Here is a 22,309-nt window from a genome sequence, read left to right as displayed (position 1 = left end):
ATTACAGAATACATTCGTTGCTGCATAGCATCTTACTGATGCCTGTGTGATGCAGTTCAATAGCTGAGGGTCAGTGCCAGCGAAGTACCGTGCATTTATCGTGGGAACATTTTTCTAAAGTGGTGATTCTTGCGCTGCAGCTCAACGTCAATTACAGCCCTATTTCAATGTGAATCGAAGAAGGCGTGTCCCATCCGTAACACAATATCTTTTATGGATGTGTTACTTCAGAGAAAGAGGTTCAGCTCCAAAACCAAAGTCAACGGGTCGTCTATCGTCAATCAGAACACAAGAAAACTGTTAGCGACTAAGACACACCGCACTGGCTTGTCAAAACCAACCAGCTCGTAAATACGGTTCATATATGCATATCTCTGAGTACAAAGGAGACGAATATTCATATTTACACTTTCATCTATATAAATCGCGTGTGGTAAAGCAACTAAAGCCTCAAACTCGTAATATTTTCAGAACGAACACTTGAAGTGACGATGAGTCCATTGAACTGGTTATGCTAACAGTCAGATAGATAAAAACCTTAAAAGCGTGCATGAACGTCTGCTTGACAAAATGACAGTATGACATGGAGTTTTGGCGAAGTGCGTAATTGGGGTTTACCTGTTTCGGTGGAATATTTGAAAAAATTGTGGTACTCGAACCAAGAAAAGACACCCAAATAGCAAGCGGATGTGATTCCAGTAAGATAGGGTAATTTAATTGATCAGACAGCTAACATCAACATGAATTCATTGAAGGTTAAATTCCATGCTCTCGTAACTGTTAATGTTAAAACTGATTGGCCACCACATTCCTCAGACCTAAGCACACTTGAGTTTTGTTTTGTGTTTTGGGGAGATCCCAGATCTAGGGTGTATGTAAACGAAACACGAATGTAATGGGTGCATTCGCCATGGATTCTCTGCCGTACCAAATGAAGTGATTGAGCGTGTCTATGGCATCATCGACAGGAGACTAGACGGGTGAGTAGAGAAATATCCACAGTACTTAATTTTTACATTTGCGAATTCTAAGACACTGTTTTATAGACTTTACCATATTGTAGAGCCTGTGTTCTTCCGAAATACGATGCAATGTTCGTTTGGACATGCATGCATATCCGAAGGAACAGGCCCTGCGGCGACTTCAGCCGTTATGAAATACATTAAATGTACTCGCAATTGGGAATATGGTTAACCATCAGCTGTATAATGGAATGACGGCAATGAAAATTTGTGCCGCACCAGGACTCAAACCCGCATTTCCCGCTTATCGCGAGACGTCGTCTTACCATTTGGCTACCTGGACACGACTCACGGCTAGACCCAAACTTCCACATGTGTCTACAATCTTTACTGATATATCCATTATGTACATTCCCATACAGGGGGAGACATTTTACTCGAAAGTCGCTTGCCCGGTATGGTGAATAAATACGATATTGCAGTGCCTGTGTGTTCCCTAATTAAGATGCAATATTCCTTCGGACATGCATACATGCATTTATTCGCCGACTTTGGGCAAGCGACTTTCAAGTAAAATGTCTCCCCTTTGCAGGAATATACACACGAGGGTCACTCCAAAAGAAATGCACACTATTTTTATTTACATCCGTCTTTTACTCTACATGTTTGAAAGTTTTACAGTGTGTAGATACATCCTTTAGGAACAATATTTTCATTTCTCCACATAATTTGCATCCCTCTCAACTGCCTTACGCCATCTTGGAAGCAGCGCCTGTATACCCGCACAGTAAATTTCTGGACCAACCTGTTGGAGCCACTGTTTGGCAGCGTGCACAATGAAGTCATGATCTTCAAACCTTGTTCCACGAAGAGTCTTTCACTTTCCCAAAGAGATGATGGTCACATGGAGCCAGGATAGGACTGTAAGGCAGGTGTTTCAGTGTTGTCCATCCGAGTTTTGTGATCGCTTCCACGGTTTTTTGACTGACATGTGGCCGTGCATTGTTGTGCAACAGCAAAACATTCTGCTTTTGCCGATGTGGTCGAACACGATTCAGTCGAGCTTGAAGTTTCTCCAGTGTCGTCACATATGCATCAGAATTTATGGTGGTTCCACTTGGCATGATGTCCACAAGCAAGAGTCCCTCGGAATCGAAAAACACGGTAGCCATAACTTTTCCAGCAGAAGGTGCAGTATTGATTTTTTTTTTCTTTAGTGAATTTGTGTGATGCCACTCCACTGATTGCCTCCTCGTCTCTGGTGAAAAATGATGAAGCCATGTTTCATCACCTGTCACAATTGTTCCAAGAAATTCATCTCCACCATTCTCGTACTGTTCCTAAAGTTCGCTGCATACCGTTTTTCTTTTTTCTTTGTGAGCCACTGTCAACATCCTGGGAACCCACCTGGCATAAACCTTTTTAAACGCGAACACTTTCAGTATTCTGTAAACACTTCCTTCTCCTGTCCCAACGTAGCGTGACAATTCGTTCACTGTGATGCATCTGTCAGCAGTCACCAATTCGTTAACTCTCTGCATCTTGTCTGGAGTGTGTGCAGTACGAGGCCTGCCGCTGCGAGGACAATCCTCAATACTGCCGTGCCCGCTTTCATCACGTAACCTGCTTGCCCACCGATTAACTGTACTGCGATCGACAGCAGCATCTCCATACACCTTTTTCAACCTCTTTTGGATGTTTCCCACTGTCTCGTTTTCACAGCACAGGAATTCTATGACAACACGTTGCTTCTGACGAACGTGAAATGTAGCAGCCATCTTGAAGACATGCTGTGACGGCGCTATTCACGGGAACAGGTTGAACTAAGTTTGAAAACAAGCGGGAAGGATGTATCTACACCCTGTGAAACTTTCACACATAAAGCACTTAAGAACTCCGTCATCAGGCCACGAGTGGCCTACCGCCGTGTCATCCTCAGTGGAGGATACGGATAGGAGGGCGTGGGATCAGCAACTATTCGGTCGAGTAGCTCCTCAATTGGCATCACGAGGCTGAGTGCACCCCCAAAAATGGCAACAGCCCATGGCGGCCTGGATGGTGACCCATCCAAATATGGACCACGCCCGGCAGCGCTTAACTTCGGTGATCTCACGGGAACTGGTGTATCAGCTGCGGCAAGGCCGTTGCCCAAAACTTTCACACATGAAGAATGAAGCTTTAGTTTTACAAAAATAGTGTGCATTTCTTTTGGAGTGACCCTCGTAATTGATGTAAGCGTACAGGTTGCACACACACGGCTGACGACGAATGGAAGTTTGGGTGAGGCCATGAGTCGTGCACAGATAGCCACATGATCAGGCGACCGCTCGCGATAAGCGGGAAATCCGGCTTCGATTCCCGGACCGGCACATATTTTCATTGTCATTCCATTATACAGACGATGGTTTTCCATATTTACAACTGTGAGTAATTTAACGTTTTGTAGACAACTTTTCATTGCTGTTAAACTCTAATATTAATAAACTCTAATATCAATAAACATGTTGAAATACTATGTAATAAATGAGGTATTATCAATAACAGATTTATTTTGTTATTCCCTGTACCTACAAGGGCGTCACGATACTGCCTAATTTCCTGAAGTCCACTCTTACAACTTTAAAAGTTTGTGGAAGCACATGCGCCACAGAGCTTGAAGCATCCCCAACTCTCTTTTGGTTCCCTCTTTAGGTACTCCACGTCGACGTCTGCTTGTAGATACGTATCGTCGGTAGGTTTTCCGGCTTTACTTCCCGACGTTACAGCGACGACTCTCCGATGAGGTGCCACCCTTGTGTTTTGGTTTAACTGCGAGTCTTCTAAATATCGCTTTTATTTAGTAATTTGCCCAGCTAAAACTCTCCCCTTTTATAATTAAGACAGCCTGCGGCCCTTTTCGGAGGGAGTGGGGACGTCAAAGAGTCACATAAGTTCATATCAAGCAGTCCGTAAAACACGTAAACGTTCACTTCAGTTAGCGTGTTAGTTAATGCCTACGCTTTCCGCTAGATGGAGATGACTTACTGCTGAATAGCTTTGGTTCCGTAAAACCTTCACTGATTAGTACTAGGTAAATGAAATAAGTACAACACTCTTGTATTTCACTTTCTCTAGATACGCAACTAACGGCACACGACGCTTTCAAAAGTCCACACGTTAATATTTGTATACTGGTACCTCTGAATTCACTCGTATCAGCAGATAATTTGAGTTGCTGTCGTCTATATGTCCGTAAAGTTCCAATCTAGCACTGAAGTCCTAAAATCCCCTTAATACTCCGTTGCTACCAACAGTCAGAGACTACATCACTTTTAATCTCTGTAATATCCCAACAGTTTATAGTGAATCTTAACACAATAAAGTACAATCTAATTATTGTCTTGAGGATACGGATCCTGTACACCTCCCGCAAACTCGATTTTCCTCACCCGCTTGTATCACCCATCCTCTCCCACCCCCGCTCGCTGCCGCACCTGTTTTCCCACGTCCCACCTGGTCTCCATCTCTCCACCCTCCTTACCCTGTCCCAAGGTGTCTTCTGCCAGCTCCCCCTCCCTGATGATGTCCTCCTCCCCTCCATCTACCCCTCCTATTAACTTTGATCCTCCCCTCCCACTTCCTGTGTCTTTTCCTTTGGACACCCTCCCTCCCTTCTCCCCCGTTCCCCCCTTCCTCCACTCCTCTTCCCCCGGGCTTCCCCTCCCCCTTCCTCACTTCCTCCCTCCCCCCTATCTGCCCTGCCCGTGGCACCTCTGCTCTCCCCTCTCCCTCTCCCACCCCTAGCCCTCCTCTCTTGGCAGGTCCCCAGACTCATACACAATTAGTGAACATTCGCGCTCCAGATATCAACGCCTCGTGTTTCTGCGTGTGCCATCATTCTTGTTCAAGTGGTACAGTGTTATTCGTTTTTTGCACGTTCGCATGTGACAATTTTGGTCTCTGTGTGTGTCCAAGTGTCTGAACAAATTTTATCTTGGACTCTAGGCCCGTGAACGGCTCCATGTATTTTAAAAGTGTATGTCTCCGTTTATATGTCCGCCGTATTTTTCTCTAATTGTCTTCATTTGTATCTTTTGTGTTCTCTGTGGCCAAAGAGCGGCGTACTATGCCGCTGATGGCCTGCCTGTCACAGGTTTAAAAATAACAATAAAGGAAAAAAAATATCTCGCTGACTGACACGGGTTCTCCGCCCTTTAATGAAATAATCAAGGAAAGAAGGCGGCAATAATGACGATCAGGCATTTTTATAGATTTTTCATGACAAGAGTTTAACGTCACTGCCTTCTCCATTACGGAGCTTCCGTGGTTTTGCTGTACTTAAACGTTAAACTACTTGCTGATATACTATAATTTTGGTCTGCAATTACCGAACTCTGATTCTACACTATTTTCCCACTCTAAAAATCCCATTCTTAATTTTAAATTATTCTTTCCAGAGCTTTTACCACTGTAACCTGAACCGAGGTGTTACAAGCCTCAGACCTTGCTCTCGTGGTTGAAGTTGTCCCGGATGAAGAGCGCGCCGACGGCCATGCCGAGCTTCTTGTTGGTCCACTCGACGCACTGGCTCCAGCGGTTGCGCTCGCTCAGGATGCCCAGCAGGATCTTGCGGAACTCGACGCGCTTCTGCTGGTAGTCGTCGATCATGTGCGGCATGATGTCCATCACCAGGCGCCACAGCACGTAGTTGTGGATCACCCTGCGCACCGCAACACAAACCTCCACATCTACAGCTACATGTCACTGTAGGCTTTCCAGCAGTAAACTATTGGTGAAGGTTTCTCGGGTCTCCAGCCGGGTGGTAGCGTTGATACCTTGCGAAATTTCGGGAAGTGTCATACCACCCATCTTCGCCAGAAGATGGGTAGTATGACACTTCCCGAAACGTCGCGAGATATCAACGCTACCACCCGGCTGGAGACCCGAGAAACCTTCATCATCTACATCTACATATACATGGATACTCTTCATCTCACATTTAAGGGTCTGGCAGAGGGCTCATCGAACCACCTTCACACTTCTCTATTATTGCAATCTCGTATAGGTTCAAATGGCTCTGAGCACTATGAGACTTAACATATATGGTCAGCAGTCCCCTAGAACTGTGAACTACTTAAACCTAACTAACCTAAGGACATCACACAACACACAGTCATCACGAGGCAGAGAAAATCCCTGACCCCACAGGGAATCGAACCTGGGAATCCGGGCGTGGGAAGCGAGAAATCTCGTATAGGGCGCGGTAAGAATGAATACCTATATCTTTCCATACGACCTCTGATTTCCCTTATTTTATAGCGGTGATCGTTTCTCCCTATGTAGGTCGGTGTCAAGAAAATCATATCAAAATGGTTCAAATGGCTCTGAGCACTATGGGACTTAACTTTGTAAGTAGGCTGTAGTCGCAACAGATGGCTGCTGGCCGTCTCTACAAGGACTGCAGTGGGTCTGCACCTTTGATAACCCACCAATACCACTATTTCTACAAGGACTGTAGTGGGTCTGCACCGCTGGTGGCCCACCAATACCATAATCTCTACCAGGGCTACAGTGGGTCTGTTCTGTGATGACCTACTTACCAATATTCTACAAAACTTCGACTGACTGTGCTGTGGGTTTGCTCTGTTGTGGCCCATTACCTGTCTGCATGTCAAGAGTCAGCACTGTCTTTCCGTTGGAAGGACAACACAACTTCATCAAGGCTGTATGGAAATCCACTACTTCCGTCTGCATTTTCTTATACTACTCAGACTTTGAGAAAAAAACGGCAATTTTACCCTGATGTCCGATCAGGACTGTCTTTATGGACTGTGAGAAAATTATAGCTTTTGGCCAACATTGTATCAATAAGTGTGTGCATTTGATTTCTTTGTTATTGTAATTATGAAAAAAAATTTCAAATCGTTATTGGCCAGTACCCAAAACAATTTGTAAAATTGTTCGTGGGGAGCATGGGGGCTATGTAAGTAGGCTGTTCAGGTTTTTTTATTGGTAACGCCACGTAGCGCTCTGTATGAAAATCACTAGCTGTGCTGTGTGCAGTCTGTGGCTGGTTTGCATTGTTGTTCGCCATTGTAGTGTTGGGCAGTTGGCTGTTAACAGCGTGTAGCGTTGCGCAGTTGGTGGTGAGCCTCCAGCAGTGGTGGATGTGGGGAGAGAGATGGCAGAGTTTTGAGAGCGGATGATCTGGACGTGTGTCCATCAGAGACGGTAAATTTGTAAGACTGGATGTCATGAACTGATATATATTTTGAATACTATTAAGGTAAATACATGGTTTATTCTCTATCAAAATCTTTCATTTGCTAACTATGCCTATCAGTAGTTAGTGCCTTCAGTAGTTAGAATCTTTTATTTAGCTGGCAGTATTGGCGCTCGCTGTATTCAAGTAGTTCGAGTAACAAAGATTTTTGTGAGGTAAGTGATTCATGAAAGGTATAGGTTATTGTTAGCCAGGGCGATTCTATTGTAGGGATTATTAAAAGTCAGATTGCGTCGCGCTAAAAATATTGTGTCAGTTTAGTGTTGATAGAATAAGTAAAGAGAGTAATGTCTGAATACGTTCAGTTTTGCTCAGCTGTTTGAAAAGCAAATAATGGAAGAGGTTTATCAGCATTAATATTTCTAAGGGACGTTTCAACTTCTGAGGCCATCAGTCCCCTAGAACTTAGAACTACTTAAACCTAACTAACCTAAGGACATCACACACATCCATGCCCGAGGCTCGATTCGAACCTGCGACCGTAGCAGTCGCGCAGTTCCAGACTGTAGCGCCTAGAACCGCTCGGCCTCACCGGCCGGCGTAAAACCATATCACGCCTGGCTGTCTGTCGTACCGAACAACATTCATGACAAATGCTATGTATACGGGAACATGTACGATATGAAGTAGTATTTCAGTAATGGTTTGGTTATCTTGATAAAACACTGTCGCCGGTCTGGAAATGAAAAAAGATTCGGTGATTTCTCCTGCTTCCTCTTTTCGGAAACTGCCTAACGTCTCACCACCGGCAACGAAGAGGGACTGAGAGACGAAGCTACTGAAGGAAGACAGGTTTCCAACATGATATACACTGAAGTGACTAAAGTCACGGGACAGCGATATGCACATATACAGACAGCAGTGGCATCGCGTACACGAGCAATGCATTGCACGAGCCGTCATTTGTACACACGTGATTCGTGTGAAAAGGTTTCTGACGTGATTATAGCCGCACGGCGGAAATTAACAGACTGTGAGCACGGAGCGGTAGTCGAAGTAGAAAGCGTGGGACATTCCATTTTGGAAATAGTTAGTCAAGAATGAGCCGAGAATACATAATTTCAGGCATTACCTCTCACCACGAACAATGCAGTGTCTGACGGCCTTTACTTGACGATCGAGGGGAGCGGCGTTTGCGGACAGTTATCACTGCTAACAGACAAGCAACACTGCGAGGAAAAAACACAGAAATCAATGTGGGGCATACAGCGGACGTATCCGTTAGGACAGTGCGGCGAAATGTGGTGTGAATATGTTGTGGCAGCAGACGACTTAAGCGAGTGCCTTTGCTAACAGCACGACACACCTGCAGTGCCTCTCCTGGGCTCGTGATCATATTGGTTGGATTCTAGACGAGTGGAAAACCATGGCCTGCTCAGATGAGATACGATTTCAGTTGGTAGCTGATAGTAGCATTCGAGTGCGGCGCCGGCGCCGCGAAGCCGTGGACCCAATTTGTCAACTAGGCATTGTGCAAGTTGGTGGTAGCTCCATAATGGTGTGGGCCGTCTTTACATGGAATGGATTGTCTCTTACGGTTCAACGCAACCAATCATTGACGATAAATAATTATGTTCGGCTACTTGGAGACCATTTGCAGTCATTCACGGACTTAATAGAATTTTTATAGGTGACAATGTGCCATGTCACAGGGTCACAGTTGTTTGCGATTTATCTGAACAACATTCGCGACAATACGAGCGAATGATTTGGCCATCCAGATCGTCCGACATGAATCCCATAGAACATCTATGGGACTTCGTGGAGAAGCCAGTTCGTGCACACCGAGCGAGGTGGCGCAGTGGTTAGCACACTGGACTCGCATTCGGGAGGACGACGGTTCAATCCCGTCTCTGGCCATCCTGATTTAGGTTTTCCGTGATTTCCCTAAATCGCTTCAGGCAAATGCCGGGATGGTTCCTTTGAAAGGGCACGGCCGATTTCCTTCCCCATCCTTCCCTCACCCGAGCTTGCGCTCCGCCTCTAATGACCTCGTTGTCGACGGGTCGTTAAACACTAACCACCACCACCACCACCAGTTCGTGCACAATATCCTGCACCGGCAGCACTTCCGCAATTACGGAAGGCTCTGGAGGCAGCATGGCTCAATATTTCTACCGGCGACCTGAGCCTATGCCACGTCGAGTTTCAGCAATACGCCGGGCGAAACGAAGTTCGAGACGATATTTGGAGGTATCTCATGACTTTTGTCACTTCAGAGTATACAGGGTGATTCAACAGTCATGTCCCGTAGAACAGACAGGATGAACCAGAACTCCATTATGGTAGTATGGACCAAAACAAGAAAACATGCCTAGTAAACATGGAGTCTAAAATGTATACCTTGAGAGTTACGAGAACTTATTCATCTTCAATACTGTGAAACGAATCTCTTCTATTGCAAGATCTTTGCTTACCATATTTTTAGAGGTGCTAGTACGGGCCAAACCAAGAAAAAATGTCCAGTAAACAAGGTTCTTAAGTACATAAATTCATAGCTGTCAGCACTTGTTCACTAGATGACATTTATTTCGCAGAACGGAAGATGAACAAGTGCTCATAGCTCGTAAGGTGTGAATTTTAGAGCCCATGTTTACTAGACATTTTTCTCTTGGTTTGGTCCAACTACCTATGAAAGTTTGTCAGTGGAGTTTTCCCTCACTATATTTGTCCTATGGGACATGACTTTTGTATCAGTCTGTATACTAATCGCCATTATATATAGAGCGAGAAAGCTAAGATATGCCACCCCAAATACACTGGTGTCAAAATAACGTCGAAGGTAACTTTCGTATTATCGATTACTGTCAGTCAAGTGATATAGCTCGGAAAGCTTGGACGATACCTAGAAAGACCAGCTACAATAAAGTAAGAGGATGAAAAGAAGCAATGATACGAACGGTAATGAGAATTTCATTGAAAGACATTAATCACACCGAAGTCACCGCGATTCATGATGGTCCCATGGACATTACAAAAGATGGGACTTCTTAATAGGGTATGTGATCACAACAGACGGCAATCCGTGCTCTGTAACGTGCTCCCTTGCTGGCGGCAAGGTTCATGTTTGACAGTGTTCCTTGGTGGATTACACGTGTCACTTATCGTTATATGAGGGTGCGTCCATTTATGTCGGACATAACTGTTTTCGTGGTACAGGTGTTAAGGTGTGGCGAGGAGACATAATGATGCATGAGCTTACTGACCTCCAAATCTCACTAGTTTCGTCATTGTGATACAGTACCCATTCACCATCGACGTCTTTTCATTGATGCATTTGGACATGAGTTCATTTTTACGTTCAAATATGGGCGTCCGCATCGAACAGCGCAGGTGGAGGAGAATTTGGAACGAGAGGATATTCGGCGGATGTACTAGCCTGCCCGTTATCCAGACTTAAATTCCATCAGTGCCTATTGGATGTGTTGTGGAGACGTTTTATACCACGTCCACATGCACCAACGACCGTCCAGCTATTGTCAAACGCACTGGTGGAAGAAAGGGACGTCGTACTACAAAAACTCCGTAACAACCTTGTGGCCAGCGTGGTAGCAGGTTGCAAAGAATGCATTTCCGTTCGTGCTGATCACACACCCTATTAAGAACCATACCCCCCCCCCCTTTTTGTAATGCCCAGGAAAGCATCAGGAATCGCGGTTAATTCAGTGTAATTAATGTATTTGAACAAAACTGTCATTTATGTTCGATTCATTGCGTATTTATTTCAATTATCTTCCGTAGCGTACCGAACCGTACCATACTGCACTGTACTATAGCAACTCTTTCTACCCGTGGCCCTTCATCGAGCTGTCTTACTTAACAGTCACATATCGTGCGAAAATTACTTTCGTCCGTGAGTTCGGGGGCACATTAGTGCGTATACAGAACTAATAAATACACGAATCAGAGAGTTGCTTCTTTTTCTTTTTTTTCCTTCTGCGCCGAACAATCTTTTCACAAACATGTCACATATTTTATGACCTGTTGTTTTGTTGGCGGTTGTGACTGCACCACTCAGTGGACTACGCGTGTTAGTATAGACTAAGCATTTACCGTCCACGTGTCCACAATTCAACACCTCACATTCTGTCCAAGGGAAAATAAGCAATAATGTGTTACTATTGCCACATGTTTTTGGAGATACTAATCAGCCGGCCGGAGCGGCCGTGCGGTTCTAGGCGCTACAGTCTGGAACCGCGAGACCGCTACGGTCGCAGATTGGAATCCTGCCTCGGGCTTGGATGTGTGTGATGTCCTTAGGTTAGTTAGGTTTAAGTAGTTCTAAGTTCTAGGGGACTGATGACCTCTGAAGTTGAGTCCCATAGTGCTCAGAGCCATTTGAACCATTTGATACTAATCAACCTATAAACATACTACCCCTAATACCTATAATTATTAGTTTGCAAATGAAGAAAATACTGATGTAGTGTTATTGATTACTCCATCCACAGCCACCAACAGAAATATCTACTCTTATGCCCGTTACACCATGTCTCTATGTATACAACGTGTCCCAAGAAGGACAGGTTCCTTCTACAGCAATAAGTAAAAAAAAAGTCTAGTAAATTGAGGCTCTAAAATGCATACCCTAAGAGGTATGAGCACTTATTCGTCCTCGCTACGATGAGATGAAACAGATCTCTTCTACTGCAAGATCTTTGCTCTCCATATTTCGGTTATGAGGAAGTATTAACCAAAACAAGACAAAGGTGTCTAGTAAACATAGGATCTAAAATGCGTATCTTAAGAGCAATGAGCACTTGTTCATCTTCGCGAGAGTGAAACACATATATTCTGAACAAGTACTCATTAAGGTAAGTCTTTTAGAGCCCATGATTACTAGATATGATTTCTCGTTTTCGTCCATACTACCTCCTCATAAAATATGAAAAGCAAAGAGCTTGCAGTAAAAGAGATGTTTCATAGCAGCCAAGATAAACCAGTGCTCATATCTCTTAAGGTGTGGAGTTTAGAGCCCTTGTTTATTAGACATTTTTTCTTGTTTTGGTATAAGCAACCTGCCCTAAGACTTGTCGGTTTTTGGGTGTGTGTACGTGTGTTTGTTTGTTTGTTTGTGTATGTGTGTGTGTGTGTGTGTGTGTGTGTGTGTGTGTGTGTGCGTGTGTCCACCTGTGATTCTTGCTAAGTTGTAGAAGACAATATGGCGAATTTTCTGACGTACGCAAGTAACATTTGACGTTTGTTGCTTCCAAATTATGACACAGAGAAAAACTAACTTTGCTAGAGTGCATTCATCACCGCCACACGACCGCAGCACCCGACGTGATAGTATTGGATGCCTCTGGGTACACAACGTGATCACCTCTCGTTCACGTTAAGTGGCAACTGTGTCAGCAGTCATTACAATTCTGACACGTTAAAGCCGGTGGCTGTGGCCAAACATCGAGGTCTCCGTGACGTTATGTTCCAACAAGATAACGCAAGACCAGATATTGGCATCATGTTTCCATACCTCTCACTTATTGAAAACATCTGGTCCTAGATTGTTGAAAGACATGTATGGCATCAATCAGTCACTACAGCTGATGATCTCTGACAGTAAGAGTTGAAGCACCTTGGGATCGTGGAATAGCGTTCCCCTATCTGCTATTGATGCTCAGCTAAGTTAGAGCCATTCTTGTTGCTAGAAATGCCAGCTGTGTGAATTGAATTTCTCAGCCTTTAGAACCCCAAATCACCTAAAAATTTGATAATGTAGGTAATCGTCCTACTAAACTATATACCCACGATAAGGAAAATTTCGTTATTTTCTTCCTTCTTTATATGGTAATTTGATGATAGATATTAGACACGTCTATTCCCCGATACGTTCATTTATGTAGGAGAGGAAAGAGACTATACACACGATGTCCCAGACGGTTAGAGCCAAAATTACAAAATACCATAGGAAAGCTGAAACAGAGTATTTTCAGATAAGGAGCCAATGATCAGTATTTCAACCTGTACGAGGTCTTGAGTGATGGATGGGTGTGAAGCACGTGTTTGCAAACGGTTTGCATTCAGGCAACGACGTTAGTGAAGCTACCTTCAAAAACAATACAGAATAGACTGTGATGTACAGATGTTGGACGCCCCTTGGTGTGCAGACGTCAGATGCCCCTAAACGCTACCAGGAGTAGTTTGCGGGCTGTACAGTATCAGGATAGGACATTTCAACCTACTGTCCGGCCTTAGAGTCAACATTTCGCCTTTGGTTTCGTCTTTCAAGACGATTATGAACGAACTCAGAGAACCACCTCGTCGAATAGCGTACAAGAGTATACCCGACTGATCATGCACGGGACTAATTGAACTCCTCAAACACTGAATGACAACGTCAGGGCCATGGTCGAAGACACTTCTTTCATGCAAAAAGAAATTAAATTACAACTCTGTTGCATTTTTAATACGAGTTTTATGACATTTTATTTATCGATTTAAGTCGTACAGCGTTTTTTCATGTATTAACCGTAACTAAGCCATGGTTAGTTGGTGTAAACTCTGTACTGTTTGACTCCTAACTATTATGCAGACATTTTAGAATATTGCAACATCTTAGCTTAATTACTACTCAGTTAGGTTTTTTGACTGTAGAGGCAACTGTTGATACCAGTGAGAACTACTTACTCGTATTACAACCAATGACCTAAGGACGATTTTTAACAGTAGAGCTTTCTATGGTGTGGTACGGCAATCTAACTTCGATAGCGATTTTTTAGGGCAGCCATCTTCCTGGTGAAAGGAAGAATTGGGATTTGCTATTATTTCGCGTTTTCTGGGTTTATGAGATGGTATTTAAGGTAAAAAATACGAATTCCTAATTTTTTATTACACTTTCCAAGCAAATATTGGTTTTTAATTATTTATAGAAAAATATGTCACTCTTTCCAGTGTTATATGGTGAATGCTATACAGCTTCAGGTCAAAGTTACAAACATGGCGCCAGGTGAACCAGTTCCCATGAGCCACTTCTTAAACGAATTTTGAGAAGTTTGCAACGCAAATACAGCTCCAGAGTGGATGCGTGCAATTTGCAGAAGTGCATGGGGGGCATGGTGGGTGGAGGCGCTTGTGTCTGCAAAATATGACACCCATGCGAAACACAGTCGTGCCTTGCTCCCATGAATGCAAAGCAGCCAGGGGTGGGGGCCGGTCTTCATGCAAAATTTGCAGACGTGTAACGGCGTTGGGCCCCCCGCCCCCACACCCAGCACGTGGCTGGATGACATGATTCCTGGAATGACTTTGGAGGTAAGGAACTACTGTTGCTGATGTCAGCAAAATATGACATACGCTTTGGTAGCACCTGTAATATGACTCCACTGATAAGAAAGTGCTACTGCTGATGTCAGCACTTTTCTGCCCTAACATAAACTGACACACTACTACTGACTTGATGTGTACTCATATTTATACTCTGCCAAATATCATGCCTACAGCTTGTAAGTCCGATGATGTGGTACAGCATTCTATTATGTGCCGTTTTCAGTTTTTGGATACTTACTGTTTTTACTTGTACTTACATATTGTTAATAGTTATCTACTTTATAATGTATCAGGCCAACGATAGACAGCCCAAGAAAGTGACAAAATCAAAACATAAATAGTTAACTGGTTAAACACTGTAGATGCCATTTTTGTTCTGTGTTTAGTCTGATTTCATTCTGTTGACTGTAATAACAGACTCTAACGGTGTCTTTTGGACGGCCGAGTAAAATGTTATTGCGTCCATTTGCTGTTAGGATGGTATGCGTGGGCGGTAGTTCCGGTAGTGCAGAATGTGGAACACGGAAAACTCAGTTTTACCATTTATTACTAAAGACGGTGCGACAATGCATTACGAGCGTCTGGCAACCCGTCATCACTGTGTCGAGAGCGATACACGTTCGCAACTGGCCAGCCTCAGACAGACTGTTCTTCGTAGCCGGTGGCTGTATACACGCCACGCCGCGTGACTCAAGTTGCATTTCTCGTCAGCATTCTACATCAACATCTACATCTACAAGATTAATCTGCAATTCACATTTAAGTGCTTGGAAGAGGGTTCATCGAACCACAATCAGACTATCTCTCTACCATTCCACTCCCGAACAGGGGGCGGGAAGAGCGAACACCTAAACCTTTCTGTTCGAGCTCTGATTTCTCTTATTTTGATGATCATTTCTACCTAAGTAGGTTGGGCTGAACAAAATATTTTCGCATTCGGAAGAGAAAGTTGGTGACTGAAATTTCGTAAAAAGATCTCGCCGCGACGAAAAACGTCTTTGCTGTAATGACTTCCATCCCAATTCGCGTATCATATCTGCCACACAGCCTCCCCTATTACGTGATAATACAAAACGAGTTGCCCTTTTTTGCACCCTTTCGATGTTCTCCGTCAGTCCCACCTGGTAAGGATCTCACACGGCGCAGCAATATTCTGTCTAACAGAGGACGAACGAGTGTAGTGTAAGCTGTCTCTTTAGTGGACTTGTTGCATCTTCTAAGTGTCCTGCCAATGAAACGCAACGTTTGGCTCGCCGTCCCCACAATATTATCTATGTGGTCTTTCCAACTGAAGTTGTTCGTAATTTTAACACCCAGGTACTTAGTTGAATTGACAGCCTTGAGAATTGTACTATTTATCGAGTAATCGAATTCCAACGGATTTCTTTTGGAACTCATGTGGATCACCTCACACTTTTCGTTATTTAGCGTCAATTGCCACCTGCCACACCATACAGCAAACTTTTCTAAATCGCTTTGCAACTGATACTGGTCTTCGGTTGACTGACCTTATTAGACGGTAAATTACAGCATCATCTGCGAACAACCTAAGAGAACTGTTCAGATTGTCATCCAGGTCATTTACATAGATCAGGAACAGCAGAGGTCCCAGGACGCTTCCTTGGGGAACACCTGATATCACTTCAGTTTTACTCGATGATTTGCCGTCTATTACTACGAATTGCGACCTTTCTGACAGGAAATCAGGAATCCAGTCGGACAACTGAGACAATACCCCATAGGTCCGCAGCTTGAATAGACGTCGCTTGTGAGAAACGGTGTCAAAAGCTTTCCGCGTGATAAAGGCACAGCGCGGCGACTCTGGCGCAGTCCGCTACGGCCGTACAATTTTGCCGTTACAAGACAAAAATAATGTCGTAGGACCCGCGAGCATGGTGCAAGTGTTGTTCTCGCGCCAACTGCACTTGGTGTACCCAGACGGTGACCCATCCAAATACTATCCGGGTCTAATATTGCTTAACATTGTTGATCAGGCAAGAACCGGTGTTCCCAAAGCGGCAACGCCATTGGCTACAGCAGACTGCAGAAAAGAGTTACTTTATAATTTGTATTCCAGTGCTGTGTTTCTGATATGTATGCTACATACCTGAATAGACATAGTACCGGGAAAATAAAAATGAAATAGAAATGAAAAACAGGCGATGCAATATTGTCTTTACTTTGGTTATTGAACAGCAAAATTAATTTTTAGTTTTAAAAGGCTTCTCCTCTTATTTCTTAGTGCCCTTGAATCTAAGCCTACAACATTTGGCGGTATGCAAATCCACCAAAACTTTTTTTTGGCAGTTTATTTAAAATAGAGAGCGAACAAGGCTCGTGTGGAGAACCGCGTGATGCTGGCGATGCGTGCCTCTGCTTTGGGCCGGCAGCGGCCCGCTGGGAAGACAGAGCACCGTGATTTCCCCGGGGCCCGGCCTCTGCCCTGGTCACGCCACGGCGCCGCCGCCCTCTCATGGGACACGCCAACACACAACACACAGCACTCGTTTCTTGCTCTCTGTCTCTAAAAATGCATTTCGGTTCCTACTTTTCTAAAGGCTGTGTTTTGTGTTTAGACAAGTTTTAATACGAGTATATCTCCACAGCATTCTATCCTGTGCTAACGTTTTCAGCTCTATACAAGCTGTCTAAAAAATATGTGTCACAAGCTTTACGAGTTTTCTCTTGACGTCAAAGCATTACAAAAAGTACTTATGAATATAGGTCCGATAACTCTCCCCGATGCTATTTGCGGATGGCGCGCGTGGAGTTGGCTCTTTATGCCGACGACACTGCGCTGTTCACCTGCAGTATAAACGTGGTCGCGATGAGCCGCCGGCTTCAACTAGCGTGCGACGTCCTGGGGGCGTGGTCCACCAAGTGGCGACTCAAGTTTAACGCCGCCAAGAGCCAGGCGGTCGTTTTCACTCGCAGACGGCTGCCTCCTGCCCTGCCGCCTGTCTCGATCTCGGGAGGCCCCATCCCGTGGTCACCGACCGACACATACCTCGGTGTGACGCTGGACAGGCATCTCACCTGGCTGCCGCACATCCGCAACATCAGGGGGCGGGCGATTGGGCGTCTCCGGGCGCTCTACCCGCTGCTGAACCCCTCATCCACGCTCCCCCCTCGGCATGGCCTGACCGTGTACTTGGCCCTCATCCGGCCGGTGCTCGAGTACGCCGCCGTTGTGTGGGGGAATGCCGCCCCATCACACGTTGCGATGCTCCAGCGTGTCCAGAATCGGGCGCTGCGGCTCGCTCTCCACAAGCCGCCTCGTTACTCCACAAGGCTCCTTCATGAGGAAGCTGGCGTCCCGTTGCTGCGGGATCGCTTCAGGCAGTCCGCCAGGGTGTTTTATGCCTCTGCAGAACACTCTGGTAGTCGTCTTATCCGCGGACTGGGACACCAAGTCCACCGCAGGCCAACCACGCGTTGGCCTGATCTGCTGCGGGAGTAGTTTCTCCCGCAGCCTCTATGACGCATTTGACGCACCGTCCGCCCCCACGCGGCCGCTCCCATAGGCCAATCCTAACCGTGAGGCCCCACAATAGTTCTTGAGGTCCAAACAGGAACAGCAGCTTCGCTGCTTAGCCTGTCTCCCTCCTGGTAGATGTAACCAGAGATTTGCAGTGCAGTGCAGTGCAGTCCCGATGCTATTCAATCTGTATATTGAGCAAGCAGTAAAGGAAACAAAAGAAAAGTTCTGAGTAGGTATTAAAATCCATGGAGAAGAAATAAAAACTCTGAGCTTCGCCGATGACATTGTAATTCTGTCAGAGACAGCAAAGCACTTGGAAGAGCAGTTGAACGGAATGGACAGTGTCTTGAAACGAGGGTATAAGATGAACATCAACAAAAGCAAAACGAGGATAATGGGATGTAGCGGAAATAAATCGGGTGATGCTGAGGGAATGAGATTAGGAAATGAGACAAAGTAGTAAAGGAGTTTTGCTATTTGGAGAACAAAATAACTGATGATGGTCGAAGTAGAGAGGATATAAAAAGTAGACTGGCAATGGCAAGGAAAGCGTTTCTGAAGAAGAGAAATTTGTTAACATAGAGTATTAACTGTTAGGAAGTCGTTTCTGAAAGTATTTGTATGGAGTGTAGCCATGTATGGATGTGAAACATGGACGATAAATAGTTTGGACAAGAAGAGAATAGAAGCTTTTGAAATGTGGTGCAACAGAAGAATGCTGAAGATTAGATGGATAGATCACATAACTAATGAGGAGGTATGAATAGAATTGGGCAGAAGAGGAGTTTATGGCACAACTTGACTAGAAGAAGGGATCGGTTGGTAGGACATGTTCTGAGGCATCAAGGGATCACCAATTTAGTACTGGAGGGCAGCGTGGAGGGTCAAAATCGTAGAAGGAGACCAAGAGATGAATACGCTAAGCAGGTTCACAAGGATGTAGGTTGCAGTAGGTACTGGGAGATGAAGTTTGCACAGGATAGAGTAGCATGGAGAGCTGAATCAAACCAGTCTCAGGACTGAAGACCTCAACAACAACAACAACCCTTCGTTTGAAGGTACGAAAGGAATTTCCTGTAGTGATTCGTGGCTGCGTAATTTACCGCAAATGTTTATTCCACTTCCTTGTTTACAGTTAGTCGCGGCATTTGTTATCTTTTCTCTGACTGTCGTCTGTTCTGCCTCATAGTAACTTCCATCACGTCGCATCACAACTATGTATTCAGTGTCTGAAATGACGGATATGCACTACACTCACGGCTAGTAGGTGGGAATGTGGACACAGCATGTCAACGTCAGTGAAAGTGGAAAGTGCCAGGCAAAAGTCTGCACGGAGCATCATTTAATAATTACGCACATTTGGTTTAGGAATCATGTAAGGTCTTTGAACATGTATAAAGAGACCTGGAACGTTTCAGATTCGTTACGTAATGGTAACACAGAGATATCGAAATAGATTTTGAACTGGAGATGAGACCTAACTGTACTTGGACGGGGAAGTGCGAAGAACCTGCGACGTCCGGCTTATTACGACAATGTCCAGGAGATGGAACGGTCAGGACTTGTAAGTGGGCATCCAGGACTGCAGAAAATTAGGCAAAATAAGCGAATATATCTCACTGTGCGACATACAAGGGGCGCGCCTGGGGTGGGAAGTAACCAGGTTTAGGCCAGTCTAAGAGGTCGAACACCTAACTGTAGTGGGCAACGGAAGGGGGGGGGGGGCGCTTCTTGATAACTGGTGTTGGTGGCAGGTCATGGAACGCAGAGACTCTGCCTCCTAAGAAAGACGTCTGTTCTGCTCCACGTCTGTATCACATGAGAGAGAAGCAAGTGTGTTCTGCAGTATAGAATCTTCGAGTACCCACACACGTGACCTGTACCCTACGCACGCTATTGGCTAAAACCGATGGCGTGAATTCGCCAGCAGTTACAGCAGACGGTTCGGGTCGTCTCTTGTCAGCAGCTTTAACTGGACAGAACTGCCTCGGTTCTGAAAGGCAAGCAGCTTACGTCACGTAGGCACAGCGGAAGTTGTTCCGGGAGAAAACTTGTAAAGCTTTGACTGGGCCTTTGAAATAACTTTTTTAAAACCAGTTCACTACAATATTCCTTGACTGGCTGTCACCCTGTGCAGAACCAGCTGTTATTAAGAATTTTAGAAGGAGTATAACGCAATGATTGAGTGAAACAGGAGAAAGGAATAAAATATAAGATAAATGGTTAGCTTTCATAACTGAAATAATTAAGGCATTAGATCAAATAGGCAAAAATACAGTGAATAGATAGAAATCGTTGTATGGTGTGGGAGGAATTAAATTTAACAGGCGAAAGAAACAATATAAACATGCAGGAAATGAAGCATTTCAAAGAAAAAAAAACATGTGTTAAAATGAGATTGACCAGAATGTGCAAAAATGCCTAGCCAGACAAGGCTGCAGAAGCAGGCATAACTAGTGAAAAATTGATGCCGCCTGTGGCAAAATTAAAGACAGAGGAGCACATGTATAAATATTGAGAGATGGTAAGCACATACTCAGCAAAAAAGGAAGGCTGAACGGTGGAAACAATATATACAATGGTTATACAACGGGAAACGTACTTGAAGGCAATATCATAGAAAGGTATGAGGAAGTAGATGAGATGGGCAATATGATACTACAAGATGAGTTTGACAGAGCGCTGAACGATACAAGTCGTACATTTTGGAACAGTCAAAATTTGCTTAGAATTAGTGAGATTCTTTAAACAGCTAGTTGTGACAATATTACTCCATTTAGTGTGCAAGGTACCTGAGACAAGCAAAATACCCTCCCGACTCAAGAATAAAGTAATAATTCCGATTCCAAAAATTCAGATATTGACAGATGCTAATACTAGTGAAATATCGGTGTAATAGATCGTGGTTGCAAAATACTGACACGAATTAGTTACATATAAATAGAAAAATTATAAGAAGCCGACCTCTAGGAAATCTGTTTCCGTTCAAGAGAAATGTTAAGAACATGCAAAGCTATACTGACCATATGACTTATATTAGAAGATATGCTGAAGAGAGACAAACCTTCGTTTATAGCATCTGTAGGGTAAAGGTCAGGCAGAAAAAATAAAAACCTGAGGTTTTTCGATTATAGTTCTGTCAGATACAACAAAGATCTTGGAAGAAAAGATAAGCGGAAAGGATGTCTCGAAAAGAAATTAGGAGATGACCATCAAAAATTTAAAACATCGGAATAGGAGTGTATTCGAGTTAAAACAGGTGATTCTCAGGGATTTAAATTAGGAAATCAGACACTAGAAATAGTAGGGGGGATTTGTTGATGGGCAGCAAAATAACAGCTAATGGCTACAGTGGAAGGGACATAGAATACGGACTGGCAATAGCAAGAAAAGCATTTCTGAAAAAGAGGAATTTATTAACTTCCAGTATAAATGTAAGTCTTAGGATGTCTTCTCTGAAGCTATTTTCCTGGTATGTAGCCGAGCACTTAAGTGAACCTTTGTCAGAAACAGCACAGATGAGAAATGTTGTGCTACGGAAAAATGCGGAAGATTACACGGGCAAGTGGAGTACCTGACGAGGATGTACTGACTCAAATTGGAGAAAAAGAAATTTAGGTACAACTTCGCTAAAAGGAGGGATCAATTGATAGGATATATCCTGGCGCTTGAAGGTAAAGCTAGTTTGGTAATGTATGAGATTGTGGAGGGTAACTATTTTATAAAGGGACGAAGCAATGAATACAGTATGTAGGTTCCAATAGATGTCGGTTGTAGTAGCTACTTGGAGATGAAGAACGTTGGACGAGATAGAATAGCGTAGAGTGCTTCATCAATCCAGTCTCTGGACTGGAGACCACAACATTAATATACATTTTATAAAAGACATTCATGATCTGAACTCAACAGTTGATTTTACATAAAACTGAAATTAAGATATGAATGACAGGGTCAGAACTTCTTATAAATGTTAAATCAAGATACGAACTCTATTATTATGTCAGTTAAAATACTAATGTATCAAACCTAACTACAAACATGCGGTGCTCACTACCGTTCTATAAGATTATATATCACAACCAACTCAGAAACATATGTACATTGTAAGACAATCAATAAGACTAAATATAAAATTTTGTTGAAAGCATTATGCTATTATCTATTTTCCACTGCACGCCACTAAATTAAGAGCTGCTGAAACATAGTACCTATTAAAGCGTGTACTACTAACATTTGAAGTAAATGATGTAATGTACTAACTAACATTTATGAGTAATACTGCTTCACAAAAAAGGGGAGCACCCAGACAAGAAGGAAGAAAAGAAGTGAAACCCTATG

At 44.0% G+C, this 22,309-nt stretch overlaps 1 protein-coding gene across 1 annotated transcript in view; it reads right to left on the bottom strand.

The window, feature by feature from the left end:
- LOC126354798 (neprilysin-1-like) overlaps positions 1-22,309 on the bottom strand; it is a 518,824-nt gene that overhangs the window by 57,529 nt on the left and 438,986 nt on the right. Inside the window, exon 8 of the mRNA XM_050004711.1 lies at positions 5,445-5,661. Coding sequence (XP_049860668.1) covers positions 5,445-5,661 — 217 coding nt within the window. The remainder of the gene's footprint in view (positions 1-5,444; positions 5,662-22,309) is intronic.

This window comes from Schistocerca gregaria, chromosome 3, assembly GCF_023897955.1.
Source record: "Schistocerca gregaria isolate iqSchGreg1 chromosome 3, iqSchGreg1.2, whole genome shotgun sequence".
In the NCBI taxonomy this organism is placed as follows: domain Eukaryota; kingdom Metazoa; phylum Arthropoda; class Insecta; order Orthoptera; family Acrididae; genus Schistocerca; species Schistocerca gregaria.
The sequence above is the reverse complement of the archived record's forward strand: the minus strand, read 5'-3'. Positions and strand labels throughout refer to the sequence as shown.